Source organism: Cicer arietinum, chromosome 6 (genome assembly GCF_000331145.2).
Source record: "Cicer arietinum cultivar CDC Frontier isolate Library 1 chromosome 6, Cicar.CDCFrontier_v2.0, whole genome shotgun sequence".
NCBI lineage: Eukaryota > Viridiplantae > Streptophyta > Magnoliopsida > Fabales > Fabaceae > Cicer > Cicer arietinum.
Genome location: NC_021165.2, coordinates 2,408,182 through 2,421,148, shown reverse-complemented (window position 1 = coordinate 2,421,148; position 12,967 = coordinate 2,408,182). Strand labels below are relative to the sequence as shown.

Here is a 12,967-nt window from a genome sequence, read left to right as displayed (position 1 = left end):
AATTGTAATAATGTATGAAAAAAATATAAATCGATACACTCTACACCTTTCTCATGGGGTAGGGGTGGCAATTACATTCATTAATCTATTATTCATCCAATATTTATCTATCGGAGAATTTTCTTCATAAGAGCCGAAGATGGAACTTCTCTGATCATTTACTTCAAATCCTATACTATTCGGGCTAATTCCATCAACCACCACTTCTTTCGGCTACGATTATTAATAAATATATAGTTTTATCAAATTATATTACTGTTATAATAATATAGTTTAATTTAATTAGTTAACGAACTTCAAATATATTCATCTATTAAAAAATGTGAATTGATGGATTGAATTTTATTCATGGTTGACGTGATGAATCAAATTTTATTGAATTGTAAACAGAAAATTTTAAGTAATGTTACTTTTTTTATTTTGATATTTGGATTTCAAATAATGTTACATTTTTGCACCTCTCTTTATTGTCATCATTGTCCACTTTCCCTCATCTTGATCACTTCTTGTAGCCAATTACACATCATTCACTCACCACTGAGAAGGCACCAAATTGATGTCACCACCACCTTCAAAGTCACATATCCATCATCATTTACGAAGTGAAGCAAATTGTAGTGAATACTATGATTTTTTTTTTACTAGACCTATTTCAACTATGATGATCAAGGCAACAAATCCAGAACCCAAAAGAACAAAAAACAACCAAGAATAACCATTTCAACCTGAGAATTTTTGACAGTGTTGAAAAAAGGCAATAGATATCAACGAGTTTATACTGTCATATAAATTTTGTCAAAAAATGCCTTAATTATAATGTGTTGCATGGAAGTTAAGAAAAATATAACTAACATTCACTGCACCTCAAATTATCTTAGGCTTCAAACCTCACTTCAATTAAAGACAGTGTGGCCTTGAGGATAATGTGAATAGCTAGAAAACTTGAAATTATAATATAAAATGGAAATATAGATGAATCGTTGTCCTTCATTTGATATGACAGTTATACTCTATAGTTGTTTCATCAAACAAAATAAAAATAAAAATAAAAATACATTCATTGTTGTGCTAAAGAGAAACAGTTCGTCTGTATAGCATTTCATCATCATTTTCCTCTTCCTCATCTGAAACTATATCATTCCCTGGTAGCTCTAATTTCCCACCAATATAAAATGAAGGACCTATACTTTCGGTTTCAATATAATTTCCCTGCAATCTCTCTTCAAATCTCTGGTCACTACAATTAAGCATCCAATTCAATGAACACTTTATCCCTTTACTCTTAAGCCTCTGGTATCTAGGTTTAATCCTTGATTCCAAACTATAAGTAAAGTATTCAGGGAACTCCACAAGCTCTTTTATGGGTCTACCCATTTCACTCTTGAAGAAGAAATAACTGTTCTTCATGAGCTCGACTCGCTGCGCAACCAACTGAGGACACTTGATCACCATACTAGCCACATCCTGCGACGGTATTGCCCTACCAAGTAAAAACTCAACCGGCTTCATAATCACATTTTGGTGAAGACTAACCACCTGTGGCATCTTCTCCACCACCTTTGCAAACCCTTCAGGATCAATCTTAAGCTTCAAACTGAAAAAATATTGTTGTGAAGACAATTTAGCCTTAAGAGGCAACCCAATAATCTGTGGATACTGAGCAATAACCGAAGGCAAACATTCCTTTCTCAAACCAAAACTAATTAAACAATCAACATTCGGTTCCACAGTCTCTTTAAGATCATAACCAAGTATATAAGCTCTTTTCTCAAACATCCTAGCTAGAATCTTCTTAGGTAACCCTAAATTGACCAAGTAATCAACAAGAGGCTTTATCATAGTACCAACTCTCATCCCTAAAAGATAAGGATACTGTGTAACCATTGGACCAATATCCCTAGGACTAACACCAATACTAACAAGATAAGCCACTGAAGTACTCATAGTACCTTCAAGCTTAAACCCTAGAAGTTCAGGATATTTTTGCAACACAAACCCAATATCATCCTTCTCCACATCAAGTCCTCTAAGGAACTTAATAACAGGAGCAAGTTCAACAATAACACTAGCATGCAAAACTTGTGGATAATTCTTAACAAATTCACCAAGTTTAGACCTTGAAATCCCAATTTTTTCCAAATACCCTAAAACAGGAATCATGTTTTTTCTAACACTACATCCCAACATCAAAGGATACTGATTAATGTCATCAATAGTTAAACCTAATTTCTGAAGAAACTCAACGCGTTCCCTCATGACATCAACGGTTGAAGGAAGCTCCAAATCCTGCAACTCATCAGGAATAATTCCTAAACCCTTGAGGTAATCGAAAACGATGACACGCGAAACAAGCTTCTCTTTTCGACCTTGAATCACACCCCATGTAACTGAAGGCATCTCGTATTCGGGAAATTTTGAATCTTGGGTTCCATAGAGATGGAAAAGTAAAACCCTAAAATTGTTTGAAATCTGGGGGAAATTGTGGTGTATTGGATGTGGAAGTGCATTTGGGTTTAATTTGTGAGGAATTTGTTGAGAAAGTTTGAAAGATGAAAAAATTGTGAGGTGTTTTCTTCTAAGCATTGATTGAAAGTGGAAGTGTTTAGGAATATGGTGGTTGAAATTGAAATGGCAGTGTAAAAGGTTGCTTCAAGTTTCAACAGAGTGAGTGACAGAGTCGAATTGTTGAAGAAAAAATGGAGTAGGGGAATGAAAAATGGGCCTACGGTCCTTACACGTTTATTTGGGCTGGACCCAAAACAAGGTGCTTTCCTTTATAGACTCGTACCCCACAAATGTGATAAATTGACGCATTTGTCCTCAGTTAAATATTAAAAATTATCATTTTCATTCACAATATTATATCTGTTTTTCGGTACATAAATTAATATTAATTTTATCTAAATTTTTAGTACATAATTTATATTCTGAAAAACTTTTTTTAATTTTTTTGATATATATCTCTTCACCTTAAAATTAATTTAAAGTTGTTCAAAATTATTAAATTTTTTTTTTAAGTTTTTTAATATTAGAAAAAAACTTTTTTTAAGATTCTTAAAACACATGTCGTCATCAAAAAAATTTAAAAAAAAATTATGGTAAGAAGACTTGAAACCACGCTTTTTCAATCTATTGTATAAAACGATACATATTTTTTTAACTTTTTGTACTAATACTTTTTTTTAAAAGGATTTTGATTTTAACTTTATATATCGAAAATCTTAAAAAAGTTTATGATAATTTTTAAAAATCTTTTACATATCGAAAAATTTGAATTAATTGGTACAAAAATCTTTAAATAATAAAAAAATTATAAATTTGAGTTTGTAAATTAATAAAAATTTTAAAAAATAAAATTGACATTTAAAAAATATTATAAGGTATAAATATAACAGTGAGGAAAGATATAAATTTCATTCCTTTTCAGTTTGATTGTATTTTTATTGAATATCATTTATTATTAATTTCTGCATCAATTTTCTTTTTCTTCTCCTCCTTTATTATTTTTTTCCACTAACTCTTTCGGGTTCGAAATATATGCTGCATTTTAACCGTCGGGTCTAAATCGAGATTAATTAATTACGTAAAATTGTCTATATCAGATTATTTGTTATATCAAACTACATTATGAGGTAATTACAATATATATCACTTCCCTTTTTCACACGTAGAAGTTCTTTAAGTATTTTACGTTGCAATTATGGTATTATATTTTCAAGCATTCCCCGTTGCACGGACCTTCTAGGATTCATTAGTGGTTTAAGGATTACATCCGTTAATTATTATCAAATTAATAATTGAAAATAAAAAATAAAAAAAGAATGAAGTGAAACATGACAAAGCTAAAACGAGGAGATTTTACTGACTTATTTATCTTTTTAATCTGTAAAAAAGGTATTTATCTATCTATTTAGTGAAATGTCATGTCGGAGAGTCACCATAGTCTTCAAACGCTGACTTTAGAGCTAACTTGTTTTTGAACTACCACCCCAACCTCATTCATACATACGTACAGGTGCACAGGTAAAATTACGATATCCCCCTTACGCACTTGAATTAAAGATCCGTTTAAAATCAGTTTGGTTTCTTCGTCCTTTTTATATCCCATTTTTGTTTTGCTGTTAAAGTTGGTATTCCTTTTTGGATGCGCATTGTGATTCTGAGTGAGTGCTTCTCAAACAAACTCATCCGATCTGAAAAAACCCTCACATTTCTCAACCGTTCATCTGATTCCGATCTGATCTGCGATATTCGGAATCCAACAAAATGGCGACCATGACTAGCTTGATCGGTCTCATCAACAAGATCCAACGAGCTTGCACCGTCTTAGGAGATCACGGTGGTGAGGGTTTATCTCTCTGGGAGGCTCTTCCCTCCGTCGCCGTTGTCGGAGGACAGGTTCAAATTCTATTCTCTTCCTTCTTTTTAATCAAATTCCATAAACCTTTTTTAAAATATTAAATCTCATTTGTTCAATTTCTACTACTATCAGAGTTCAGGAAAATCCTCTGTGTTGGAAAGTGTCGTCGGAAGAGACTTTCTTCCTCGTGGATCTGGTATTCCTCCTCACTTTCTTACTCTTCTTACTTTTTTTCTGCTTTCATTTCCTATATTCATTTAGATTTTAGATTTAGATCTCTTTGATAACTACAATCACAATGTAGTTCAGATAGTAGTAAGTTATAGTTATCTATGAAGCATAGATACCACTAATAATTTGAAAAAATAAAAGTGATTGATCGGAACTACAGTTGCTAGTGTCATACCATTGTCACACATCATTAGATGTCGGATACTTGGGCAAACTTTTAACCTGAAGTGTCGGTGCAATGTGGTGTTACATAGATAGGTATAGATATATCATATTCTATGAATGATAGCATGCTATGCTGAGGAGTGGTTATTAGTTACTGTTTGTTGAGTAAGATTTTAACAAGTTTTATTTTTTATTTTTTTTATTTTATAATATCTTTTTAGTTTAGTTTACTGTAAACAGCTGCTGGAAAGTTGTACATTGTATTGATGGCAGTGGAGGATTTCATTATTTTCAGTTCCCTCTGAATGAATGCTTTTTGATGTTGTCATATTCATTATTTTTAAGGTATTGTTACGCGGAGGCCACTGGTACTGCAACTTCATAAGACTGAAAATGGCCAGGAATACGCCGAGTTTCTTCACATACCAAGAAAGAGATTCACTGACTTTGGTAAATTAAGTTTTTAACTGAAAATTAACGAAGTTTCTTCTTTTGTTACGAAAAGATGTTTAATAATGAGTAGCTAAGCTAGCATCTTGTACAGCCGCATGAAATCATTTTGTTTGTATGGTAATACGTCATTATTAGTTGAACTCGTGAAGACTTAATGTACAATCTATCCTCTCAAAGAGAGCGGCAAATTTAACCACTTGCAGCAAAAATTTAGCAGTTACTACTTATTAGTAAGTTATAGGAAAACTTATTGAGTTTCTAGCAAACTTAAGTTTTTCAAATTGGCAATTATTTATAATACTTACCTTATGTTTTCAAAATAGAGGCTAGGATTGTGTCCATTGTTCAGTTTGAAAAGATTTCATAGTTCTGTGTCATGTACATTCTTAACTAATTGATTCTTTTCTGCTCTTTTAATGCCCATGCAGCTGCTGTGAGGAAAGAAATAGCAGATGAAACAGATCGAATAACTGGGAAGTCAAAGCAAATTTCAAATGTTCCTATTCAACTCAGCATTTACTCACCAAATGGTTTGTACTTTATAGCTGCATTGTCCATGTGTAGCGTGATGGATCAAACTTGAAAGCAATTAGAAAAGTGCAAAATTGTCTTGTTGTCCTTGTTATCATTGAGAAGTAACATGTGCATTGGAGTAAAATTCATGTAGAACCCACTATGTCTTCTAGAGCACACTTTTTTCATGACAATTGGGGTAAAATTCATGTAGAACGCAATATGTCACATGGGCCCACTCAATATTCTAAGGTTAAAAGAGAACTTCACATTAATGTTGGTTGAATTCTGAAGATTCTCTCGTCCTTTTCTACTGGTGAATGTTTTGCAAATTAAATGAACTATCCTATAATTTAAATGATTTGTTTGATAGGGTAATTATTTAACCAGGTTCTTTCTCCAAAATTGAAGATTTACTCCTCTTTAGGTTGTTGATTTAGATTCTGTGTAGATAGCATGCAGTCTTGAGCATTGGTCTTTTGGTGGTAAAGAAAATTCACTAGGATAATAATTATAATTATGAGAATAATTGTAATTGCAAACAATGATTGCTTTGGTATAGTGGACTGCAGACCGGCTTTATCTTTTTTTTGGTCTGAATGTTTCATGCCATGTGGCACTTGCTCCTTGTTTGGAAAGCATAATCAATTTCCTATGGTTGTAGAACAATAGGTTTCTCTTTTAATCTGTACTCTCCTTGTAGGGAGATGGGAATATGAAAACATATGATTTCTTTTTCACTCATAATGCCCTCTTTCCATATGACTCTTTGGTTTAAGATATCAGATATATGATTCTTTTGTGGGGTTTTATCTGCAGTTGTAAACTTAACCCTGATAGATCTTCCCGGGTTGACGAAGGTTGCAGTAGGTAAACCTGAATATTTTTCCCAATACTTAAAAATTGAGTGGCATTCTTAGAAGACTTGTCAAAATCTAAATTATACTGAAATTTTGGCTTCTTTCACAGAGGGACAACAAGAGAGTATTGTTCAAGATATTGAAAACATGGTCCGTTCATATGTTGAGAAGGTAATTATATTCTTGAATTGAAGAGAAGAGCACAGTAGTCATATATGATTTTAAATTTTATCAAGCAAGCATGATATAAAGAACTATACTTGAATCTATACACTGTAAACCTCTTTCAAATAACACCATTTTCACGAAATCTATCATTTTTATCTTTAATTCTGGTAAAGCTTAAACCAGAATTTTACATTTTTTGTTCCTTCTTAGTTAATGGAGAAAGTGAGGATCCATTCACAATTTTCTCATAGTTGCACATAAGTTCATTGTCAACCTTATCTATATTTGTCTGTCTGACTGACCATCTTACATCTTAATGCTAGAATCTGTAAACCATATCAGGACTCAACTTTGAAGAAACTGGATAATGTAGTTAAAGGATTAATAAATTACTCAAATCCTCAGTTGATGGAAATTGTAATTGATTAAGTTCACCTCTTTCTTTTTTATGTAAAGAAGGGGTCAAGAAGATTAGAAATATGAAAAATTGATTTGAAGGTTGTGTGGAACTTAAAATTGGATGGTAAAAACAACAATAAGAAAGTAAACATAGTATCACAAAAATGAGAATGGTGTGATGGATGTGTAATTGCACAAGGCAACATATGCCTGGAAATACAATCATTAGAGAGAAAATTGGGGTAACCTCCAACGTAAAAAAAATTGTAGGATCTAGTCTTGGATGGTGTGGACATGATTGGAGCAGATTTTTAAAAGCATTAAGGAGAGTAATTAGATGGAGGATGGTCTGATGATTAGTAGAGAGAGATCAAGGAAAACTCTAGACCAAACAATTAAGAGAGCTTTAGACGGAAATGGTCTATCTTTGGATATAATGTAATATATGGAAAGAATTATAAGACATTGATTGATCTATGTAACCAACCCCGGCAAGTGGGAAAATACATCATTGTTGTTGTAAAGAAGGATCAAAACTAAAAACACTAGACAATAACAATTCTCTCATAACTAACGACAGTCATATTCGCCTTCACCAGTAAAGATAGAAAACATCGCACAATAATGTGTTGTATTGTTGTAATACTCTTTTGCAATTCATCTGTCATTTTAAGCATTCTAAATTGCCTTCCTAATATATTTTTAACTAATTCAGTATCTAATCGAGTTCCTTCATTGTGAAGCCAAATTGCATTATCTTAGCTATCTCTCCGGCCAATCAAGATATTGCCACTTCAGATGCCATAAAAATTGCAAAAGAAGTTGACCCTTCAGGTATGGCTTTTTATGCTGGAATGAATTCCGAGGATATAGGCTGCGCTTCTTCCAATTATTTTCTTCCTCGTTTCATTTTTAGCGAGCATTCACGTGGAGAAAACCTTTCTTTTATTATTATTTCAGGTGAAAGAACATTTGGAGTGGTTACAAAACTTGATCTTATGGATAAAGGAACTAATGCAGTTGAGGTATGATTTCTCTAACTACTGCTTGCTTATCTTCTGTTTTGGTGCTCGATAACTTCAATTAATTTCTATGTAATTGAGTGTGAAATTGTAGTTTATCATTGAGTGCAAACTGATGGATGTTCTTTATGTGACACATGAAGGTTCTCGAGGGAAGGCAATACAGGCTGCAGCATCCATGGGTTGGAATTGTGAACCGTTCACAAGCTGATATTAATAAAAATGTTGACATGATTGCTGCTCGAAGGAAGGAACGTGAATATTTTGAGACAAGTCCTGAATATGGACATTTGGCACATAAAATGGGCTCAGAATATCTTGCTAAACTTCTATCTCAGGTATTCTCATTTAGTATTTCTAATTTTATTGACGTCATTTTCTGTAACATTTTTATTGTGTCACTAAACTTCCTATGGATTTCGAATTCATCTAATGAGAAATGATTTTCTTTCCTTTCTTTCACTGGCTTGCATGATTTCAGCATTTGGAGCAAGTTATCAGGCAGAAGATACCTAGTATCATTGCTCTAATAAACAAGACCATTGATGAGCTTAATGCAGAGTTAGACCGCATTGGCAGGCCGATTGCTGTGGACTCTGGGGTCAGAGATGAGATCTATGATGAAATTAATTTTCTTAGAATTGAAATAACCTAGTTTCTGCTTGTACAGTTATAATAAGTTGTACTGCTTATTTATGTAGGCCCAACTGTACACTATTTTAGAGATGTGTCGTGCATTTGACAAAGTATTTAAAGAACATCTGGATGGGGGGTAAGTGTGGTTATTTAGTTATAGTAGCTTGTAGTATGCTATTGTTTTTCATTTTAAAGAATGGTATGCAACTATTTTCCCCGCTTATAGTGTTAAGATTCTTTGAGAGTTTATTAATGTATTTGATTAAGTGACCAACCTCTATTTCAGACGTCCTGGTGGGGACCGGATATATGGAGTTTTTGATCACCAATTACCAGCTGCTTTGAAAAAGCTTCCCTTTGATCGCCATCTTTCCTTAAAAAATGTCCAAAGAGTTGTCACTGAAGCTGATGGATATCAACCTCATCTGATTGCTCCTGAGCAGGGTTATAGGAGACTCATTGAAGGGTCTATCAGCTATTTCAAAGGCCCAGCTGAAGCCTCTGTGGATGCTGTAATCTTCTTGTCTTTACTATATGTTATACTCTCATTCCGTTCCTTGGTCTCTTATACCCGGTGGAATTGCATGATTTTAATATGAAATACATGATTATTTAATCATCTTTCACATGTACTTGCTTTCTTTATTTTCAAAAGAATGCTTTTATCTCCTTTCAAGTGGCTCATCTTTTCAGTTTCGATCATAAAGGATTTCATGATCGAATGGATAAATAATAAGCATTTGTAATTATAATGATCATACATTTCCATCTATTAAGAATGCCTTCATATTTTCCTTTTATTTTCCACCACATCAACCCAGATATTGGCCACTGTTGAAACCGAAATTGCATGCTCTAGAAGTCCTAGTGCCGAATTCTTTTTGTTTTCTGTACATCTTTTTTGATGATATACCATTTCCCAAAGTTGTAATCCTGTATTCTTGTAACATTGAAATTAGATTTCTTTGCACCCTGCCCATTGTGGCACTTGGTAGGAAAAGTTACTTCCCATGGTGATTGTGTATCTTCTGATGACAGTTTAACCTGTTTTTTTTCCTTCTCTTTTTTCTTTATGTTGTATAATTGAGATTATGTTCTTTCCATCTATAAGTTAGACGGTCTTTTATTTTTCAGGTCCATTTTGTTTTAAAGGAACTTGTACGTAAGTCAATTGCAGAAACTGAGGTAAGCAACATGAGTTGATATGATTCTTTTTCTACTAGTCATGACTTTCAAATATAGACGTGCATGTTGGATGAGGTTGTTCATATTCAACATTTAATTCATCTGCGTCAGTGTTGGTTACTAGTTTTCCTTTTATGCTGAGAAAAAAATAGTGAATCTTCAAGAACTAATGATGCAAGATATCATATCTCAGCTCTAAATAACTGATGTTAGGGGCCAACATGCTGATGAGGCCTATAAATAATATTTACTCTAGGATTTAATAGGAATTACTGATTTTTTGGGGGGAGGGGTGGAGAAGGGGAAACACAAATGAAATTGATTCTTACAGGTATGCTACTTCATGGTGTGTAGGAATTAAGAAGATTTCCAACACTTTCAAATGATATTGCAACCGCTGCAAATGATGCTCTGGAAAAATTCCGAGACGAAAGCAGGAAGACAGTTATGCGATTGGTTGATATGGAGTCTAGCTATCTAACAGCAGAATTTTTTAGGAAGATTCATCTCGAACCAGAAAAGAACCCAAATGGACCACCAAATTCAAACCGGAATGCTCCCCCCACCATGGACAATTATACTGACAATCACCTCCGCAAGATTGGTACATAATTTTGTATTGGCCTTCTCTAAACATTTAAGTATAAATTGCATTCTTTAAGTATATTATTATTATAAGACTACAGGGCTGGTTTGGTTGGAATGGATATTAAAATTTTAAAATTTTACATGCCTTGTCACATGGAATTGTTGTATCTATCTCTCTTCACGACATGAATATCAATAAGTAGTAAAAGGGTCTGGCCAATTTAATGTTTATGAAGAGAGAGATAGACACAAATATTTCATATAATCTTATCATGTGAAATTTTGATAGGGAGGATCTCTTCCCCTTTTCTTGAAAGAGCTTATAACATCATAAAGATTATTTTTATATACGTATTTAAAACACATTTTTACATGAACATACAACCTATAACGCACCTGCTGAGGTGGAGTTCAAGTAAAGGTGAGACCCATGACAGAATTATTACAGGGGGCACTCTTACCTTAATGTGATAAATTTAGTCACGACTTAAACCCATGATCTCTAGTACTATCAACGAAAAAATACATTTTTTTTAAACAAATACAATATTTTTCATATGCTAAATTTTAAAAATAAAAAAAAAATAAACTTTTTCATAAGATTATTCCAACTAAAATGAAAGAAAAATGCATTTGAAGAGTTTCTTTTATTTCATATCTTGTGTAAGTTATTTTTCCTTCAAAATGGAGTTTGTAAAGGTGGGTTTATATTTATGTGTCATGCAACTACTAATTTTGGATTTTGATTCTACATTGTTTAAGCAGATCTGTAAAATTAGACATTTAACTAAGTTAAAATATATTATTTTCCTTGTTTCAGGCTCAAATGTAAATGCTTATATCAGCATGGTTTGTGATACGCTTAAGAATACCATACCAAAAGCCGTAGTCTATTGCCAAGTCAGAGAAGCCAAGAGATCATTGCTAAACTACTTTTACGTTCAAGTTGGAAAGAAGGAGGTACGATTTTGTAACTTCTGTTCAAACTTTTATCCCATCTAAGATACAATTTCCTCTCATTCCTTTAAGATGTTATCGTCATGGTATAGATAAGTTACAATTGTGTTGGGCATGTATGACTTGTGAGTTTAGCTATATTACAATTACAACACTTCATTTTTCATGGAAAAGGAAAAAACTTAATGAACTTGCTACATTTCTCAGTGAGCATATGAAATGATTATTGTGCATATCATGGAGTTGTTGTAACAAATACTTGATGTGGTGAATCTATTGTTGGATGTCTTTGAATATGTTTATTTCAGGCTACCCTAGTTGAGCATATTTAACTCGTAAGCAAAGTAGCATAGATCAACATAGGCATGACATTAAGATAGTCAGGCACAAACATTAGGGATTTGTCTTGCTTGTTGCAGTAGATATTTTTTTTTTACCATAATTGCTTTAGAATTAATAAAGCATGTATTGTAACATTTTGTGTGATAAGATTATAGCTGAAAACTTATTGTATGATATGCAGAAGGAGAGATTGGGCGCCATGTTGGATGAAGACCCAGCCCTAATGGAAAAGAGGAATCAAATAGCTAAAAGGCTTGAATTGTACAAGCAAGCTAGAGACGATATTGACTCCGTGGCTTGGAAATAAACAAGATCCCAGATTTTACAACAGATACTGTGAGGAAGAGTTGCCATAGATTTTGGTATTTTTATAATCAAACTCAGACAGACTATGATTACAAGAAATTGATTTGAACTGCATATATTCTTTTGGCCCTGTGTATAAAGCCACTGAGTTCTATGTTGTGATTCTATGTAACAATAGAGTTGTTGGTTATGTTTTTTTCCCCTCAACCATGTTGATTATTTTAGAAGAGCATACCATTTTAAGTTACATATTTCGTTCTCTGCTATATGACAATAAACTTGAAGTAGAGGCAACAAAACTTAAACGTCAAACTTATTTACAATATCAATCATGTTGATTATTTTATAAGAGCTTACTTTTCTTTGAAACAATCATACTCTTTTTATAACTTTCTTATATTCAAACAAGATAGTACAATTTAATAATAAGTCAAACTTATTTACAATATTAATGTATAATTATTAAACTCTTTGAACATGGATTGTATGTTGTGGAACTGTTTCACGTTTCAAATTTCAATGACTTAATTATGACATTTTATAATTTGAAATTTCAGATAAATTATAGGGATTTTAAAAGAATAAATGTATCATTTAAAATAATTGAAATCCATTAATTTTAATGATAAAAGTAAAGGAGATCTATCCGATGGGATTCAGTCTAGCGGAAGGAGTTAAACTCTGACAATGTGGTGAATCCGAGTTTAAACTCTGACAATGTGGTGAATCCGAGTTTGAATATTTGTTGGACGACGTATCCACATTTAGTGTTTGACGCTCTT

The 12,967-nt window shown here is 32.8% G+C and overlaps 2 protein-coding genes across 3 annotated transcripts; one reads left to right on the top strand and one right to left on the bottom strand.

Annotated features, from left to right (window-relative positions):
- Positions 1 to 930: 930 nt before the first annotated feature.
- On the bottom strand, positions 931 to 2,718 carry LOC101492104 (transcription termination factor MTERF4, chloroplastic). Its single transcript, XM_004503290.4, has one exon. It carries the CDS (start codon positions 2,581 to 2,583, stop codon positions 1,069 to 1,071), a length of 1,515 nt encoding a protein of 504 aa, XP_004503347.1. The 5' UTR covers positions 2,584 to 2,718; the 3' UTR covers positions 931 to 1,068.
- A 1,193-nt stretch (positions 2,719 to 3,911) lies between these two features.
- Positions 3,912 to 12,434, top strand: LOC101491582 (phragmoplastin DRP1C). 2 transcript variants are annotated; one of them, XM_004503289.4, is made up of 17 exons: positions 3,912 to 4,023; positions 4,128 to 4,398; positions 4,493 to 4,556; positions 5,102 to 5,206; positions 5,638 to 5,739; positions 6,542 to 6,592; positions 6,692 to 6,753; positions 7,893 to 7,983; positions 8,110 to 8,174; positions 8,315 to 8,509; positions 8,653 to 8,772; positions 8,873 to 8,943; positions 9,094 to 9,319; positions 9,942 to 9,992; positions 10,347 to 10,596; positions 11,401 to 11,540; positions 12,061 to 12,434. In XM_004503289.4, exons 2-17 carry the CDS (start codon positions 4,267 to 4,269, stop codon positions 12,184 to 12,186), a joined length of 1,851 nt encoding a protein of 616 aa, XP_004503346.1. In that variant the 5' UTR covers positions 3,912 to 4,023; positions 4,128 to 4,266; the 3' UTR covers positions 12,187 to 12,434. The 2 variants fall into 2 exon arrangements, with proteins under 2 accessions (XP_004503346.1, XP_004503345.1); XM_004503288.4 differs by lacking the exon at positions 3,912 to 4,023 and having other exon boundaries at positions 4,031 to 4,398.
- The last annotated feature ends 533 nt before the right edge of the window (positions 12,435 to 12,967 follow it).